This window comes from Tachypleus tridentatus, chromosome 13, assembly GCF_004210375.1.
Source record: "Tachypleus tridentatus isolate NWPU-2018 chromosome 13, ASM421037v1, whole genome shotgun sequence".
Taxonomy (NCBI): Eukaryota; Metazoa; Arthropoda; class Merostomata; order Xiphosura; family Limulidae; genus Tachypleus; species Tachypleus tridentatus.
The window spans coordinates 80,263,342-80,283,794 of NC_134837.1; the positions used below are offsets into that span (position 1 = coordinate 80,263,342).

The following is a 20,453-nucleotide window of genomic DNA, read 5'->3' on the forward strand; positions in this document are numbered from 1 at the left end:
TCAGGCTTGCGCATCGTGGCTAAATGAACACTTAACAGTAAACCAATTATGCAAAGATCAACTCGAAGGTATAATGTTTCTTCTCGTGGCCTGGCATGGCCAAGCGTGTTAAGGCGTGCGACTCATAATCTGAGGGTCGCGGGTTCGCATCCCGGTCGCGCCAAACATGCTCGCCCTTTCAGCCGTGGGGGCGTTATGATGTAACGGTCAATCTCACTATTCGTTGGTAAAAGAGTAGCCCAAGAGTTGGCGGTGGGTGGTGATGACTAGCTGCCTTCCCTCTAGTCTTACACTGCTAAATTAGGGACGGCTAGTGCAGATAGCCCTCGTGTAGCTTTGTGCGGAATTCAAAAAACAAACAAACAAATTCTTCTCGTGTTACTCTTCAGTTAGTTGATTAAGATATCATTTGATAGTTTAAAGCTATATTCTAAGTTTTGTGAAGGGCTTATGCCACTTATTATTTTATATTTAAGTATTTTTAAGTTTATAACAAATCTTAATTTTAATCAAGAATTGTCTCAAGTTCGTACTGAATTCATTTTGTTTATTCCCTGTATATAATAATTAAACTAGTAATTTTGAGTTAGAGGATAAGAGTTTGAAAGTATTGTTAAAATTCAATCCCTCTATACATATCACTGAAATAATGTACGTTTCTTTATAACGTGAAGCAATATATATTAATGTCATAAACGACGTATGCTTTTTAATAACCTTTGATATATATTTGAAGTGTATTTATTTATTTATTTTTGTTGTAAGCTTTCAGACTTACCGCTGAGCCACTAGAGGGCCTAGTATAATTATGAAATATACTGATTCATGCAACAAGGGTTTAAACGCATAAGTCTGCTTAAAATATAAGGATTTTCTCGATGAAGAATCACATAATTTGCAGAAAAAATCTTTAAAATGTAGAAACGTCATCTTTAGGAGGCAAAAGTCCGAGCTTAAGCTTTGTGGAAGATTTAGAATTTTGTTTATAAAATGAAAGACATAAATAAAATGATAAATTAAGTCCGTGGATTTTAAAAATCATCCTATAAATGCTATTTATGAGAAATTTTGTTTTGAAAAATCTGAAAACCATTTTTTATCTTATATGTTTAAATATCCTTAATTAGAGATTTACGTTTTGAAAAGAACATGACCGTTGTCATGTAGATATCGTGGGTCTGTATAGTTCTTCGTGTTTAGATTCGATGACACAACTAACTGTTCTCTAGTAACACTGAGAACGTCTCGTAACTGATTATTGTCATTTTTGTAACTTATCTAAAGAAAAGGAGTACGGGTCAAAATAATTGTTATTGGACAGTAACTACCATGGATTTTAAAACCAGTAAAATATAAACTTTCTCTCCGATAATATACTGTTTAACCCCTACCCCCACCTCTGTTCATCAGTATAGATTAATACCATGTTGTTCATTTAATTTTTAGAGGCCTAGCCAAGTCTTCGATAGTTTGGAATAAGCGATCTAAGTGTGTTCAAGCCCGGAAACAAGGTCTCATTGAACGAGGCATACAGTGTAAGATTTGTAAACACGAGCTGGAGATCATGCCTCACGTCGCGATAGCATCTCAGGTTGCTATGACAACCTGTCAACAAACGTTTGCTCACAGAAGATGGAATTGTTCATCCATCAGGAAGGCCCCAAACTACACTCCTGATCTGACATCAGGTACAGGATGAATTAATTTGTAGAGTAAGACAGAAAACGTACTAAAAGTTATAGTGTGTTCAACAGCTATATAGTTTTTTTTTCATTTTTATACTGAAATTAGCACAATAGTTTTATGTCTAACTTGTTGCTCCATTAAATTTAGTTAAAATATTAATAATGTTTGTTGCTTAATTGTGTTTATTGAAAGTTTTGTTTTATTAAAAATTTACCGTAACTGGAGTTATCTCAAAATAAAGCATTTTCCTCTCGTGATTTTTCTCTTTGAAATTTTTTTTTGACCACTGACTTTAAAATATCGAATATTTTCAGTAAATACTTAGGTTTGGTTTGAATTTCGCACAAAGCTACACGAGGGCTATCTGTGCTAGCCGTCCCTAATTTAGCAGTTTAAGACTAAAGGAAAAGCAACTAGTCATCACCACCCACAGCCAACTCTTGGGCTACTCTTTTACCAACGAATAGTAGGATTGACCGTAACATTACAACGCTCCCTCCGTCTGAAAGGGCGAGCATGTTTAGTGTGACGGGTATTCGAACCTTGACCCTCGGATTAGGAGTCGAACACCTTAACCCACCTGGCCACGCCGAGTCTGAAATAATTACGACTACAACTACATATTCTTTTCATTGAACATTTAATTGTAAATGTTTGACAAGTTTCTAAGTGGAAACGCACCTTTTAACATGATTTTACTCAATACTTTTTTTTTAGTATTTTAGAACTGCTTAAATGACTAGTTGCCAGGCTTAGCAAACTGTTAAGAACCAACGTCACGGGTTATAATGTAATTTTGTATTACATGAATAAAACCCGGTCAATTCCATTTGGAAAATAAATTTTCTTCTTATTTTAATTTCGCCAACTCAAAAGTGGCTAAAGAATTAACGTTTGTGCTGAGTAAGAACCTGTCATCTAGTTTATTAGATTATTGAAAATGTAAATGAAGCGCCTAAGGTGTTACATACGCCTGCCCAGAAGTGGTGGGTATTTGTAACATTTTTGGAATATTTCATTCATTTAGAAAGATATCTCAATAAAAACTTAACATATTACAATCTCGACTCGCAATATGAGAGTCGCGAATCCGAATCCCTGTTACCGTACATGCACACCCTTTCAGCTACGGGGGCGTTATTCTGTGCTGGTCAATCCCACTATTCGTTGGTAAAAGAGTAGGCCTAAAGCTGGTGGTGGGTGTTGTTGATTAGCTGTCTTTCTTCTAGTTTGTGTGTATGTTTATATTTTTATTACAGCAAAGCCACATTGAGCTCTGTGCTGTGTCCACTGAGGGGAATCAAATCCCTAATTTTAGCGTTGTAAATTCGAAGACTTAGCGCTGTCCCTTCGGGAGACTTTTTGTTTGTTTGCTTGCTTGGAATTAAGCACAAAGCTACAAATGGGCTATCCGTGCTCAGCCTATCAAGAGTATTAAAACTCTGTTTCCAGCAGTGTGAGTCCGCAAACATTCCGCTGTGCCATTGGAGAGCTATTCTACTCTTACGCTACTAAATTATGGACTGCCAGCGCAGATAACGCTTGTGTAGCTTTGCGCGAAATTCAAAACAAATCACACGAAATCACTCTTACAGCAGCAACAAAGAGGGAATTGTTGACATTTTAATTTATTTTTTAAAAATAATTGTTTATATTTAATTTTTAAAATAATTGTTGACATTTTAATTTATTTTGTTAAAAATAATTGTTGAAACTTTAGTTTGTTTTTGAAAAAAAAACACAAACAAACAACACCTGATGATCTATGATGCTGCTATTAACAACGTTACTTCAATTGACCCAGATACCCAGGAATTCGTGCTTGTTTTGAACAGTGTAGCATTAAAGCCATAGTGTTTTAAAATGGGTTTATGGTCAAAACATTTTTATATGAATAATTTATTATATCATTTTACAAATTTGTTTTAACGTTTATCTTTCCAGGCTTAAGTCTTTTTCTTAAGTAACGTTATAGCTTTAGTATAAAGTTAACCAAAACTAGTAAACAGTCTGGGGTAGTTTTAAGCTAATTAATAAACTTTTATTAAAAGTGAGGTCGGTTGCTACCTTTCAAAAAACATGTGTAATTTCAGTCGAAAATGAAAGATTACCATTTGTTTATTACTAAATTTCAAAGAACAGTTAAACGAGAAAACAGTTTAGCCTATCTGCCCACTTTTATTAGGATATCTCCATAAATGAATGAATTATTTCCAAAACATTGCGGGTAAAATTCATGCATTTATAGGATGTTAACAAAACACTGAGTACAACCCATGTATTTATGAGGTATTATCAAATATTGCGAGTACAACTCGTGCCTGAATGTTACCTTGAGGATGGAATTCTGTATTTCTATAAACCAAGCATGACTTAATGTGTTAGAACTATCGAATAAGAATTCTGCATGACATTTCTTTACTTTAATTGCGTATATTGTAAATAATATTTTGAGGGATTTTGGTGATAGCATATATCGTGATTAAACGCTTAAATAAAAATAATACTCAAGGGAAATAGCCTGTGGCCTCCTTACAAAACCTCATGTAAAACGTACCTCTTTTACAGTAATAAAACCATAGCTTATGAAACGTAATTAGCTGTTATACATTATTTGTTTTTACTTTGGTAATCATACATATAAATATATATATCATATGTTTTGTTTTTACCATTAGAGTAACAGTATTATCATGACAAATATAAAAAAAACATTTCCATTAAACTGCAACTGAATAAGTTGTAATTTGTGTTTAGCGCATTTAGTGTTTTGTAAGAGAATTTATAGATAATAATGGACTCGATATTACAATTTAGCATAGAAGAACCAACAACAACTAAAGCGGATTATACTGAATTACATTACTATCGTAAACAGAGAGTACCAAAAAGTGAGTCAGTATAATTCATTAGTTTAGATTTGTATATCAGAAGATGGAAAACGTGGACTAATATTATTCATTAGTTTATACTAGAGTTTGTTTATTTTAGATCAGAGCCACATTGAGCTTTACCTGTTATGTCCACTGCAGGTAATCGAACCCTGGATTTTGTCGTTGTTAATCTACAACTTACCGCTTTCCAACTGGCTGTTGTTAAACTATATTTAAAAAGGAATAGGATAAATAGCAACGAGCTACTTGATGGCAGGATCATTTCTTTGAATATTCGTTTCTAAGGGGAGTGAAATCAGAGTTTGTTTATCATATAGAAATTTGCTCGATATTTCAAACTAAATAATACAAATTTTGTGTAGGTTTTAACTTTTATAATATATCTGCCTTCATCATAATTATGCATCTACTTTTAAATCGCTTTCAAACTGCCTGTAGTTCATTTTGTCTGTTAGACTGAGTGATAGTTGTAGTAGTCAGTAACGTTTCTTGTTCTTCGTCTAAACTAAGTCTCTTTAAGTCCCTAGCTAGTACAGCGGTAAATCTACGGATTTACAACACTAAAATCAGGGGTTCGGTTCCCCTCGGTGGATTCGGAGGACCATATCCAGATGTGGCTTTGCTGTAAGAAACACACACACACACACACACACACACACACGTCTCTTTAAACACAGGAAAATGAACTTCCAAAATCTAGGAAATAATATTTACTCTAATTAATTGTCTCAATCTAGTTTATTAATGCTGAACTAATTCTAGAACAAGAAACACCTTTCAGATTCATCTAAACGTTAAAAGATATGTTTAAACTGTTTCAGTATAATTCCCTAAGCATTTCTGACAATGTAAAATGCATCAAACTTCCTCCCCAACCACTAACATGACTGTGAAATTAATTGTTGTAAGGGAATGTGTTGCACATAATAGTGGTATCTGTGAATGAAATATCAAAGTTTGTTCAGAATGACAAGATGGAATCATTGTTATTACGTTACAGGTACAAGAGAACAGTCTTTCGTGTATGCCCTTTCTTCAGCAGCTGTGGGCTATACTGTCGCACGCGCATGTAGCGCAGGAAATATCTTATCTTGCGGCTGCGGACGAGTACCAAGCGTACAAGCACAGGGGGACTTCAAATGGGGTGGATGTGGAGATAATCTTCTTCACGGAATCAAATTCTCTCGCTCTTTTTGTAATAGTCCCTGGATGAGAAAGAAAACGAAGAAAACGGTGGAAGGTGTTTTGAACAGGCACAACAACAGGGCAGGAAGAATGGTAAATAAAATTATTATGGGATTATTTGACACGTGACACAAGTATGTACAAAGCTTGATTTACATTTGTTCCCTATTAAAGACCACATAGAAGTCTAACACTTTAAGGTTTTATTTAATCAAACTTTTTACGTTTACGGTGTTATGAAGAAATATTAATTCTGTTCATACAAATATTTGAACAGCTGTTGTAGTTAGGTTTTGGCGCAAAGCTATACAGTGGGGTATATATATATCCTGCCCATCGAATAAATCGAACCCCGAACGTTAACTTCTAGGTCATTTAACTAACCATTCACAAATATCATTCTTTTGTTTAATATAATTATATAAAGCATGTTATAAAGAAAGTGTGAATGATTATTATTACTGAAAGTAGTAAACTGATGCTGTCTTCTGTGTTATTACTAAAAGTAGTATGTTCATAATCTGTTTACTGTATTATCACCAAATGTAGTAAACTGACGCTGTCTTCTGAACTGTGTTATCACTGAATGTAGTGTGTTCATTATATGTTTGCCGTATTATAACTGAAAGTAGTAAACTGATGCTGTCTTCTGTGTTATTACTAAAAGTAGTATGTTCATAATCTGTTTATTGTATTATCATCGAAAGTAGTAAACTGACGTTGTCTTCTAACTGTGTTACTAGTGAAAGTAATGTGTTCGTGATATGTTATATTACCGATAGTAGTGAACTGAAGCTGTCTTTTAACTGTGCTATCACTATGTTTAAGTGTGTTCCTACTTTGTTTACTCTGTTAACGAGGAAAGTAGTTCTGGATTTCGTGTTAGCGGTGTGGCAAGCCCACAAGGTTTTTTTTAGAATGTGATGTAATCATACTGTTATGAGGCTGTAATGGCTTTTAAATCGCGCTTCGTATTCTTCGTATTTCTTTTTTTGTCGTGTGTGTTTAAAAGCAGTAAGCTAACTCAATATTAAACTCCTAAGTCATACTTTCTTTGTAGTGGTTAAAATATTAATACCAGTCTTGTTCAGTGTTCTACTCTTTTGTTAGGGTTAGCTCCTTCTAACTTTATCCCCTAGTTTCTTCAGTGTGGCGACAATATTTTCTTATAATGTTGTAGCCAAAATCAATAAATTATTTGTTTCGTGTTATAAATGCAATAGGGAAAACACTATGGTCTCGCTTATAAAAACAGCTCATTTTAGAGGTAAAAATAATAGAATTATGGGTTAAATGAATGGAAGTGAGCATTTTGTGTCGTTTTTTTTTCACTTTTGAATCGTCAAATGGAAAGCCTTGCTGAGAAGGTTAATATTAAGTCTGGCACTTCTAAACTGTGTCACATATACCAGTTATTATTTATTTTATTGTATCTTAATTGGAACTGAGCTTATCACGTTTTCTTAAATTCACAGAAAGATGTCGCTACCCGTCTATTCCATTGCGAATAATTGGCTTTACTATTGGTGCATTGTAATAACCTTTATAATTGTTAATATGTTTCGATATAATATTTAGTCATTTAATATTACTTTTCAAACAAGTAAAGATTCACCATTTTCCTTTTAACAAAGGCTGTCTTTCACTCACGTATTCGTTAGGCTTGTCTTATATCTTAAGTTAATGTATCGCATACATGTTTTTTGCTAAATATTTAGCAGAATATTAAATGTTCTGTGAATAAGAATGCGGCACATTAAATAGATCACCGTAAAATATGTAATATTTTGTGTAACGCGAAAATGAAACTGACATTTGTCAGTTAACTTGTAACTAATATGTTCGAATACTGCATCACTTAAATTATTATATTTCAATGAACAACCATTGTTAGAGTGCGTTATTCTAATTCACTCAGTTTATGCTGGGAAAATTACTTACATGAGACATATATATACGATTTTGCTCATTATTCATGTTTCTTACAAAGAAATTTCGCCATATATTTAATAAATTCGTTGATCTTGAAGAAATAATGGAAAATTTACAAAAATAAAAATACTTTCCATATACATTTATGCAATCTCGTACGGCTTAACAATATGACTGGAAGTGACAGAACTAGGCTGCCAGTATGTCTGCGGACTTATACCGCTAGAAACCGGGTTTTGATACCCCTGGTGGCCAGAGCATAAATAGTCCATTGTGTAGCTTTGTGCTTAATTTAAAGACAAAGAAACAAACTGAACTAGGTTTACAGTTCTGGAAAAAAATATGAAATCTCTAATAAAATAATATAAAATTCGTAAATATTCTTAATTATTTTTGATTTTATTTAATAGAACCAGTACTTTGAGAGAAATGAGTGGGAGTGAAATTATTATAATTTAAAGCGCGAAAATATTAATAATTCAATTTGTTTATAGTATATTATCTTTTGTTGGTTATAATGCAGTATCGTTTCACGTCCTCATTCATTAGTAACAACACTTACAGGGAATGAAGTACGGTTTCACAGTAATTTATACTTGTTTATAAACTCATAACCCTAAAATTCAAGGTTCGATTCCCAGTAATGGATAGAACATTATATGCCAATTGCATAACTTTGTGACAAAATCAAAAAAATAAAAAGACACAGTACCTTATAATTCGGCTTAACATGACCAAGTGGTTAAGGCAGTAGATTCATAATCTGAGGGTCGCGGGTTCGAATCCCCGTCACACCAAACATGCTCGCCCTTTAAACCGTGGGGGCGTTATAATGTGGCGGTCAGTCTCACTGTTCGTTGGTGAAAGAGTAGCTCAGTGTAAGACTAGAGGGAAGGCAAGTAGTCATCACCACCCGCCGCAAAATTAGAGACGGCTAGCGCAGATGGTCCTCATGTAGCTTTGTGCGAAATTAAAAACAAACCAAACCAATCTTATAATTCTAAAATGAAGTTGCTAAAATATTTTTTTAATTTGAAACATGATCGTATGTTTTTGTGAGATTTGGCAGTAAATAACTGTTCACATAAACGAAGGTTAATAGAACTTCAAGCTGCACTTCCGATTGTTGATTGCTGGCTTTTAAAGGATGGACTAATATGTTTTAAAGGATGGACTAATATGTTTTAAAGGATGGACTAATATGTTTTAAAGGATGTACTAATATGTTTTAAAGAGTGTGCTAATATGTTTTAAAGGATGTACTAATATGTTTTAAAGGATGTACTAATATGAAACAGAATGTAACTTTTTCTTCTTAGTCTTGGCAGGAGGTGTTTATTAATTTGTTGTATCAGAACTATTAAAAATCTCTCTTTCATATTCAAGGCTACAATATTAATAAAGAAAAAATATTCTTATTAGGAAGAATATTTGTTTTCGGATAAAGTTTTTTAAGTATTGAGAATCGAATGTTTCGAATAAAAAATGCAGGTTAAAAGTAATTGCGAAAACTGTAGAAATTAGATCCAATAACTTTTTATATTCTTTAAAAATGATGCTAGGACTTGCTGGACCATTTGTTTAAATATCCTTTATGTTTTACACACATTTCGAAATCATTCAGGAAGCATATTCTTTTATACAAATAAGTTCTGTAAAAGTTGAATACCTTATTGTTAATACAAGCTGCGGAAGTGACCTTTCAATTGTAATTTTATGTACAATTTTTTGTTTTGAATTTCGCGTAAACCTACACGAGGGCTATCTGCGCTAGCCGTCCTTGATTTAGCAGTTTAAGACTATAGGGAAGACAGCCAGTCATCACCACCCACTGCCAACTCTTGGGCTACTCTTTTACCAGCGAATAATGGGATTGATCATCACAATATAATACCTCCACGGATGAAAGGGCGAGCATATTTGATGTATCGGGGATTGTAACTCACGAGCCTCGGATTACGAGTCGAGCACCCTAACCACTTGTTCATGCCGCGCCTAAACGTTTTTTCCCCCCCTCATTCTTACTCTCAACTCACCGGCTTGTTTCTATACCGTTTATTACTGATTAATACAATATATTGAGAAATCTTACGTTTTTTTGATATAACAATCAGTAGAAATAATTGAGAAAAGTAAATTGGATTAAATAGATCAATTCAGTACGTCAAAATACACAGTAAACTCCACCAACTGCAGTATTGATGGTACTTGTTTATAGGTTATTTCATATGTTATTAAGGAGCCTGTAACATGAAGAATCATGGATTTACAAAGAGTTGTTCCATAAATAACAAAATATGTTTAAAAATCCGACGAGGTAGGTCCATTTTAGTACTTCTATGACTAAGGTTAATTTCGTGAATGGAAACCGATATAAAGGCGTAAACCCTTGGTGATTGAACTCTACGTTTTTGGCTTACAATGCTAAAATTCATGGTTCGAGTTCCGCGATGGCATTAATGAAGGTAGGTAGTCCATTGTATAAGAAGATGTAAATTTGAAATAATTTCGAATTTTCAATTGTAATTTCTGAAATGTAAACAAAAACAGTACTATAAAAGTAAAAAGTTCGTAAATTAACAAATTTCGGAATAAGCTACTTCGCATGGTCAACGTAGGTTAATAATAAACTCTGGTTGAGCTACTCAATATGGTTAACGTAAATCAACAGCAAATTCTGCGTGAGGCGTTTCATATAGTTAAATAAATGTCACTGATCATTGATAACTGTTTGTTTAATCTGTAGGGTCATGTATTCCCAGGATTATGTAATACATTCTTCCGATGTACTTTCTCAGGGAAACTTGTGCACTGTTATTTTTAATTACTCAAATAAAAGGAAAAAAAAATTAAAGACTGAGTTTTAAATATTGTTTAAGTTTGTAAACAGTTCTCAAAAATCTATACATTTAAAGCACCACTTGTTCAGTAACATCTAAATGTAGCAGTAAAGCTTGGCATTGATCAGAACAAGGTATATTCATAAGCTGGCTAATAAACAAGAGTTATTCTTATCTGTTCTTCTTGGAATGAGAAGCTGCATTGTTCGTAACGTATTTTAACTATCGGAAAGTGTTTCGCGGTTTTTCTCAGACAATGTATTACTACTGGCGTGTTGCTAAGTTAATATCTGATGTTTTGTATTCGTGTTTAATATTTTTTTGCTCTTTGTTTCTTGCTCAGTATAGCTGGCGTTAAAGAATACAATAAGTTTAAATAGGGAAATAATTAGTGCTCAAAGTAATTTTCTGAATAAATTTACTTCAACGTTTTGAAGTAGGTTTTCCTAAGAATGTGGAATTGTTTGGCAACGTACACGTTATAATCAAGAGGGATTGTGATAAGAAGCAACAGGATGGATTACTTAATCCATAGTTTACCACTTACGTTCCCGGGAATTATGTAACCCATTATATTCTATAATTATTTAATCCTGTTAACATAATTCATGACCACCTTGGCCTTAATGCAATTTTCTTTTAAGATTTTATCACTGCAGAAATTGTATTTGTTCATTTTTTTTGTTTTATTTCAACATCGAACCAAGAATTATAGTATTACAAGTTTTAAAGGTCGCCACTCACCTACCGGGCTACAGATAACTTTATACTTGAAAATATAATCTTGGAAATATGCCATTTATTTATTTTCATTTAAAGAAACTAAGGCCCGGTATGACCAGGTTGGTTAAGGCGTTCGACTCGTAATATGAGGGTCGCAGGTTCGAATCCCCGTCACACCAAACATGCTCGCCCTTTCAATTGTGGGGGCGTTATAATGTTACGGTCAATCCCACTATTCGTTGGTAAAAGAGTAGCCCAAGAGTTGGCAGTGGGTGATGATGACTAGCTGCCTTCCCTCTAGTCTTACACTGCTATATTAGGGACGGCTAGCGCAGATAGCCCTCGTGTAGCTTTGCGCGAAATTCCAAAACAAACAAATTAAAGAAACTAACGTGAGAACTACAGAAGATCTGTGTACATTTTATTACTGTCATGCGATGGAGACTTAGCGTCACCGAACAAATGTATCGAAATGCTTTAACTTGCACTAACCGTATTTAGTTTAGATAAGTGTAATGAAACATTATAAAAGTTTACTTTGTTGGGCAAACAGTAATTTACTGTTTTGTTGTTTGGAAATGTACCAAGAACTATCTCAGTGTTCTAAATAGTCATTATATTAATAATTAGGTGATCAAAACATCAGTGTTCTAAATAGTCATTATATTAATAACTGGGTGATAAAAACACCAGTGTTCCAAATAGTCATTATATTAATAATTGGGTGATCAAAACATCAGTGTTCCAAATGGTCATTATATTAATAATTAGGTGATCAAAACATCAGTGTTCTAAAAAGTCATTATATTAATAACTGGGTGATCAAAACATCAGTGTTCTAAAAAGTCATTATATTAATAACTGGGTGATAAAAACACCAGTGTTCCAAATAGTCATTATATAAATAATTGGGTGATCAAAACATCAGTGTTCCAAATGGTCATTATATTAATAATTAGGTGATCAAAACATCAGTGTTCTAAATAGTCATTATATTAATAACTGGGTGATAAAAACATCAGTGTTCCAAATAGTCATTATATTAATAATTGGGTGATCAAAACATCTGTGTTCTAAATGCTCATTATATTAATAATTGGGTGATCAAAACATCATTGTTCTAAATAGTCATTATATTAATAACTGGGTGATCAAAACAAGAGCATTCTCCTCACTTTTTCGTTTTGTTTCGAATTATGATAAAATTTTACACTTCCTGTCATAATAAGAACAGTGTAAAGGATTTGGGAATATGTGAGACATGTTTAGTCCTCTGGTGATTCAGCGATGCTTCTGAAGACTTATCACGCTAAAAATCGTGTTTCTGTACCTTCACTGGGCACAGCACGAGTGTAGCTTTGTGCTTATAGACAAAGGATTATCAATCCATCGGTGGTTAACGGTACGTTTACGGATTTGCAACGCAAATATTCGGGTCTGGATTCCTTAGAGTGGACAGAAGACAGAGGGTTTATTGTATTAGAACAAGAACAATAAATATATACAATATTGGAAATAACCATGTTAATAATAAATGAAATGAATATAAAATACAAGTATTGCATATGATTGCTCTCCTCAATTGTTCGAACATGAAATACGTTTGAGAATAATCATATAATGATAGTTTACATCCTAATTAGCTGTTATTCACATCATCGTAACGCCTATAAAAGTATAGGACGTCATTCTATTTCCAGCAGTAGTGTAGTAAAAGTACTCATGGGTCTCAAAGAGAAACGACACATAACGAACGCCTAGAAATCAAATATGTGACTGGCAAAAGCTACTTTGTGCACAGCATATTGAGACTGTGGGGCCATTATAAGAGTGACAGTCAAATTCTACCATTTTTCTGACAAGAGTAGTCCAAGAGCTGGGAACGTTTTCTCAGAATTGTAAGACACATTTATACAAAGAGGCTTAGAAGAGATGACCAAACCATAAAGGCTAATACGGGAATCATACTTCAAGCAATGAGAGAACAAAGTTGAAAGAGAACGCTTTTTTTAACAGATGAATCCAAATTGGGTTTGTGTAGAAAAATAACGTTTGTGCATTTGCAACAACTTATTATTGTCTGTGACTGCCGTGTGTGTATCATCAGTGTGGTTCCATAAACATTTTCAGTACAGTACGCGAATTAGATATAGTCAAATTATAAGCCCCCTGGCAGTCTTACTTTTCATACTTTTTGTTTATTTTTTGTTATTCTAATTTTCATTCATTTTTCAAAAGTTGCCCTATTATCATTAATTGTTTGGAGGAAAGAATTTTGCTGGGAATGTCACGTTCTACGTTTCCACACACAGCTTTCCAGTATATTATTGTGATCCCGAGGACCATCGCATGTCAGTGATAAAGTGAAGAAAGGTCGTGCCGATATCCTGTAATTGGTGACATCAGTCTAGAAAAACAAAATCGAGAAAAATGAAAGTGTGTAATGATATTGTTTTGTAGGACTTATTACTCCCTGAGAGAAACATTTGGTGAACCTCTTGCTCTCTCTACTAGTGAACCCTCTATAGCAAATTATAAATGAAATTTTTTGACCACCAATCAAAAGAGTATAAAATCTTAGTGCCAGCTAGCATGTACTTCTGGTTCACCCTAAGTGACACGTATTGCTTGTGGCTCTCATCGCATCACCAAACATTCATGCTAATTGAAACAGCTAATGAGAGTTATCAGTGAATAGTGATAAGTTGCTGACGAACATAGTTGTAAATGAAATGTAAGACATTAGGCGGTCATAAAGTAAGACCTTTAATAATTTTAGCACCAAGGAGCTACGAAAACAACCAGTTATGTAAAATCTAAGTCATTTATTATTCATTCTATCCTGGCTTTAGTAAAACTGTCCTTACGTAATTTCTGAATATAGTTCGGCCACTTTTCTTTAACCCTATTTGAACTTTAACCTACTTTTTATCAAAATCCTATGTACTTTATTTCCGATTTTTTTGACAATGTTGCTGGAAGCTTGAAAATTGGATTGTTTAATGTAAAATAATTTTCTTAGAAGAGCAGGTAAGATAATTCATTTTTTTAAATTGCACCATGTAACAAAATTTTTACTTTTTCTTGTTCCTGGGCAGAAGGTGTTGTTTCCCAATTGCTTATGCCTAAAGTAAATGGAAAAGACCTATTTTTCTCTTCCAACTTTGCTTTTGTGACCTGAGAGCGTATAACAAAAACATGATGGGAGGCTATTTTTGGGGGCTGATACGTGAAAGTGATTTACATTACAGTCGCAAATCTCGAAAAACTACTCACTTCTAAACATTTTTGTATAACTTTAGTATAAATACATGCAAATTTTGATTCATATGTTGTTTCATTCAGACCTTATGTAAATGAAAATGTGCAAATTTGCCCGTTTTTACATAGAAAATAGGTTAATTTCTAAACTTCATTATGCAGGTTTGTTTTGAATTTCGCGCAAAGCTACTCGAGGGTTATTATGCGCTAGCCGTCCCTAATTTAGCAGTGTAAGACTAGAGGGAAGGCAGCTAGTCACCACCACCCACCGCCAACTCTTGGGCTACTCCTTTACCAATGAATAGTGGGATTGATCGTAACATTATCACGCCCCCTTTTGCAGGTCACAAAAGCAAAGTTTGAAGGAATAATGGCCATTTTCTGTACTTTTACAACATAAACAATGAAGAAATAACACATACTATCCAGGAACAAAATTTTTGTTGCATAGTGAATGGTCCTAGAATATCGTTATTTTTAAATATTTGGTAGTCGTTAGGCACAAAGCAGCACAATAAGCTATCTGCACACTGCCTAACACGAGTTTTCTCGTCGTAAGCCTGCACACTTGTCCCTGAGCCACTGTTGGGGAGAAGGACAGAAACGTATACATTTTTTAACCGTATTGTCTTGTGGCACCGAGTTGGCTTTTGATAATTTTTTGAAATTGTAATAATATTTAAGTAAGGTTTATAAAAGACCAATCATAATGACTTTGGATGTTTACTCTTATCGGTTAATTATCTTAATTTTTGTTTTTTAACTTTATCAGAAGGTTATTACGCTACATGGTCAAGCAATATAACATCTTTCTTTCTCGGTTACAGCACCTGAAAGTAGACGAACGTTTCTGAAAGGAAAACCATTCCGCTAACCAATGGCCGTAATAGTGCTCACGTAGTGCATGAGTCGTGGCATGTTTCTGTAAACGAGAATTGAGATATTATCTATTCCGAACAGTGATTTAGACCAGGGCTATTGTAAAACGTTCATGTTTTACGCAAAATGACGTCATTCAAACAGCAACAGACTGATTATATGAACTCTTTTGAATAATTTCAAAAATCAGGCTAATAGAAAAAAAGGTCTGGAGGGACATACATTCAAATACAATAAATACATACTAAACTTCTGTTCTCGAGAATTGTAACTTTAAGCACGTGAAGGTTCAGGTGCTCAAGAATAATTACAGAAATAGTAAAACAAGTTTCTTTGTCTATGTTTATTTCCAAGAACAGGGCAATACGTTTCTTTATCTGCGTATTTTTTGTTCTATAAAAGCTGATAAGAAAATGGGCCCAAGCAAATATCTGTTTGTTTGTTTTGAATTTCGCTGGCCGTCCCTGATTTAGCAGTGTATGACTAGAGGGAAGGCAAGTAGTCATCACCACTCACCGCTAACTTTTGGACTACTCTTTTACCAACGCCCCCATGGCTGAAAGGGCGAGCATGTTTTAGTGTGAGAGTAATTCGAACTCGCAACCCTCAGAATGCGAGTCGAGCACCCTAACCACCATGCCATGCCGGGCCTCGATGATTTAGCAAATAACTCTCGTCCCATCCTATCCACGAAATTACCTTATATTGTTATGGTGTCAGCCATACTTGCAAGGATGTGAAAAGGTCACTTTGGAATTCCGTATGTTAACATATATTCATCTCTTAAATGTATTTCGTAATAATGATTGAAGCAAGTTAAGTTAAGTAATATTTACCACCAATGAATGATCAAAGCAACAAGTAATTTCAGATTGTTTTGGGAATTCTACCGTCTGATAGAATGGACTTCATGACTTATCCCGATTTCTTGAGTAATCTCGAATGTAACTGATGTCCATCGTGTGATTCCAGTTTCTTAGTTTTAGTGCTTTACTAAAAGACTAGACAAGCCGCTTTTTCTGTGTCACGGCTTTACTGGTTCAACTTTTCAGAGTTGGGAACGAAGTCAGTATACTAGCCTTAATTCGTTTTATTTGTTCCAGATTGTTTCTTCTAAAAACGTGGTAAAAAACGATTACCACGTGTTAGAGTTTTTGTTGAAACATTTTTTTGAGGATTGTTTTACGTTTCATCGACAGCCAATCTCATGTATTGTTTACTTCTGGCACAGAATTAAGTTGTTGTTGATTTTTGTATGAATCGTTAATTGATCACTTTGTTGTGTTATATCTTATGCTGAGTTAGCTAAGGGATCAGAATTGTGACATAATCTTCAACCCGAGTTGGAGTTTGTGGAGAATTACTAATTACTGATGGGTTGTAGATTGTGCAAAATAGCTTTGCGACGTAAAGTGTCTTCTGGATTTTCAGTTATGGGTTGTAGATTGCGTAACTTAACTTTACAACATAAAGTGTCTTCTGGATTTTAAATTATGGGTTGTAGATTGTACAACTTAACTTTGCGACGTAAAATTTTTTCTGGATTTTAAATTATGGGTTGTAGATTGAGTAACTTTGCGACGTAAGATGTCTTCTGGATTCTTAATTATGCAGAACCATTACGTAGAGTCCATGCTAGGTTGTAGACTGTACATAATTACGACGTAAATATTTTGCTAAGTTGTGAAGAATTACCGTATGGTTTGCCCTGTAGGCTGTGAGTTATAGAGGTTTAATGGATAATACACTGTCTAATTACGAAATGTGGAGATGTACCAATCGGATGTCTTATTAAGTTGTGTACATGTTCTCTGATCGGTTTTAAGTAGTGCACATTTATTGGGTATAGTGTCTGTCCTGTTCAGTTGGGACAAGTTTAGTAGTTGGGATTTCCTGTTGGGTAATGAGTTGTGAACATTGTACATGTTCTCTCATCGGTTTTGAGTGGTGGAGGTTTATCAGGCACAGTGTGTATCCTGCTCAACTGGTACTGGTTTTGTAATTTCCATGTTCAATACTGACTTGTTCAAGTTTAAAATGCTTTATGGAAATTTGTTGGTAAAACGTTTTAACGTGTTGTGAGGTTTTCAGGTATAGAGCGTAAAGGGTCTTGTTGAGTTGTGAGTTGCATATCTTAGTGAGCAAGATACCCTGCTGACCTTTGGGTTGTGCAAAAGTGGTGGACATATTTAGTTGTTTAAATTGATTAATACAGGAAGAGTATTCTGTAGTAGGGCACCACGCTCGAATTGTGTGTTGTGTGTGTCAATGAATGAGGCGATGTATTGGGTTTTGGGTTATGGAACAAAAGGAGCATGACGTGGACTAGTACTGATTTGCGGGTTGTGTAGGTTGATGAGCCCAGGAGACAATCCAGTAAAAAGGTACCACTTTTAAATTGTATGCAGTATGTGTTAGTGAATGAGGTAATGTATTGAATTTTGGGTTATGGAACAAAAGGAGCATGACGTGAACTAGTTCTGATTTGCGGGTTGTGTATGTTGATGAGTCCAAGGAGAGAGTTGCGAAGAGCCAAATGTTCAGTGTTAGTTAAGCTAATGATAAAAATAGAAAACTCTCTATCTGTGTGCAAGTTCGATATGTCGTTTTACGTGAGAATACATGTATTTTAAGTTAATTAATAGAGACTGACATTAGATAAGTACATATGTTACCCAATACTCATTGTGGATTCACCTATTTACAAAGCTATTAATTTTAAGCTGAGTCATCCTGAGAGTTGTCAGTTGTATGCTTATAACTGTTGACGCTACTACCGGATCGCTTAATTATAATAATATAGTTATACATGTATACATTATGGAGATTTTGTCCGATTTGTTGTAAAATATATTTTATTGTCTACCGTTAAAATAATTCTAACGTTTTAAATGATAAATACGATGATATAACATGTATTTGTTAATATTACAAAACAATATAAACGAAACACTGAAACACACACACACACACACACATAAACTTCCCATAGTTCCACTCTTCCTAAGGTGTATAACATTCCTTCTTGTTTATTTATTCTGGTACTTTCTACTTTTATATATTTTTGTTCGGCAAACTTGGAACAATGAAACGCACAACAGAGCTCACATGGTGCAATGTTTACGTGATATATGCACGTTGCAGAATTATTCACACAATTTTCACGTCATTTCCTTTATTATCTTGTCCATCAAGGACAGTGGAGCCAGTTGTTTGTGTGGCTTCTGTCTCATGCTGATTAGTGCTCAAACAAAAACCAGGCGAGTTGGTTTAAATCTCTATACTACATCAGTTTTGTCACCAAATACGTGACTTCACTCGAATCTCAACTCAAGCCATGGTTCATGCACCAGCGTTACTAAATCGTTACGTTTTTTTGCGGGTTATGAAGAAAACCATTCATCATTTGGATTAAAATATATCCACAGAGGTACACGTTGATTCTCTGGGCCTGAAAACATCTGAACTGCTCATATATACACGTGTAGGCAATAAATCATAAAATAACACACTTCATACATAAAATAACAGTGCACAAACATACAGTAATGTAGGAAATACTAAGTATATTTAACTGTTTATTCACTTCGTTTACTTATACATTTCTTGTTTCTTGACTAACTAATTGCACATCAATTTTTGCCATGGATTCATTAAACATGTCTATTTTCGTGAAGTAGCTAGTAGATCTGTTTTGTGCTTTTCATAAAATGTTCGTGGGAAGTAATTAAAGTTACTCTGGTCTTATTGTACTTATTTGTTTGTATATTTTGTACTTATTGTTTTATATGTAATTATCAACCACCTGGGAATGTGGTTTCCTATTTACCGTTGTTTTTGTTTGTTTGAAGATAAGTACATAGCTACAAGATGGGCTACCTGTGCTCTGCCCAACACGAGTATCGAAACCCGGTTTCTAGGGTTGTAAGTCTAATTGGTTTGTTAATCATGCAGGAAAAGTGTTTACTCCTCTTAAGTCTGAGAAGGGAAAGAGAAAGATATGAATAACAATAATAACACTGACCACCACCACCGACAAAGGGTGGTCGAGTACGACCAGTTTGTTTTGATGCAATGAAAGAACACTGGTAATCAACTCCTTAAGGGCATTTTTTTGTATTCCAATTGTGCTATAATTATCCCCTGGGTTATAACAATAGTAAAGACAAGAAATTCACCACCAGCACGTGATAGACCACACACATACACCGTGCAGAGTGAAAGCATTTAAGGCACTTGTTCTTCAAGTTTGACGCACCCTGCAACCCAGGGAGGGTTCACATGTGCAGTCTACCGCATTACTTTAAACTACAGAACGAGATATAAAGAGCTCGTGAATAAAGTAAACAACAGTTCAAATGTAAAAATATTAAATATGCATATACACATTTATACTCTTATACGCACATAGGAAGTAAAAAAGTCAATTATATTTTAAACGTACCAATTAATCGTTGACAAAATTACGAAATGTCTAATTGATCCGTTAGTCTAGGTAATGCAAGAGTCGGTGTACAAAATTCTTCATAGATCTTTGTGACGTTTAAATAGAACACTCTACTATGACGAGAAATAAACGAAAATAATTATGTATCACTGGTAGTTGGTTCCTTCTGTGGCTGAATCAGCATCTGTAATGTCCGTGCTTGTACTGTTTTTGATTTCCTGGGCACACTTTGTTAGACACTGAATCATCAAACGTTCCGCGGTGGCTGGTGGTGTCATACATCGTTAATCAAGTCCTGGCACCTGTTATAGCACAGTGGTGGACACAATCTACCATGAATCCTGTCACGTCATTGATCGGTTGAAAAGTCACGGGCCAATTTGTCCTTGTTGTCTTAAAGACACATAGTTTACTTTCAGTATTGCTTGCGATTTATTTTATGAAGTATTTGCCCAGAGTTTTGATAATCCTACAGATAAACTATAAATCTCACTGAAACCTAGCTCTTAATATGTTTTTTTTTATTTTCATTCGAAGGCTCTTGTATGCTTTGGAATCATTTGTGTATTCTGTATTGTGAATGACACAAAGGGAAAACATCTATGA

General features: G+C 34.4%; 1 protein-coding gene and 1 long non-coding RNA gene across 5 annotated transcripts in view; one reads left to right on the forward strand and one right to left on the reverse strand.

Annotated features, from left to right (window-relative positions):
* Window positions 1-20,453, reverse strand: part of LOC143239817 (uncharacterized) — a 138,305-nt gene that overhangs the window by 71,873 nt on the left and 45,979 nt on the right. The gene's annotated exons all lie outside the window — the stretch shown is intronic.
* The window catches only part of LOC143237159 (protein Wnt-11b-2-like), a 57,246-nt gene that overhangs the window by 24,093 nt on the left and 12,700 nt on the right, over window positions 1-20,453 (forward strand). For all 4 annotated transcript variants that reach the window (XR_013019894.1, XM_076476108.1, XM_076476107.1 and 1 more), the window contains exons 2-3: window positions 1,447-1,688; window positions 5,581-5,858. Coding sequence is in view for 3 of the 4 variants with exons in the window: in XM_076476106.1 (XP_076332221.1) it covers window positions 1,447-1,688; window positions 5,581-5,858 (520 nt within the window). In the remaining variant the exon portion in view is untranslated. The remainder of the gene's footprint in view (window positions 1-1,446; window positions 1,689-5,580; window positions 5,859-20,453) is intronic.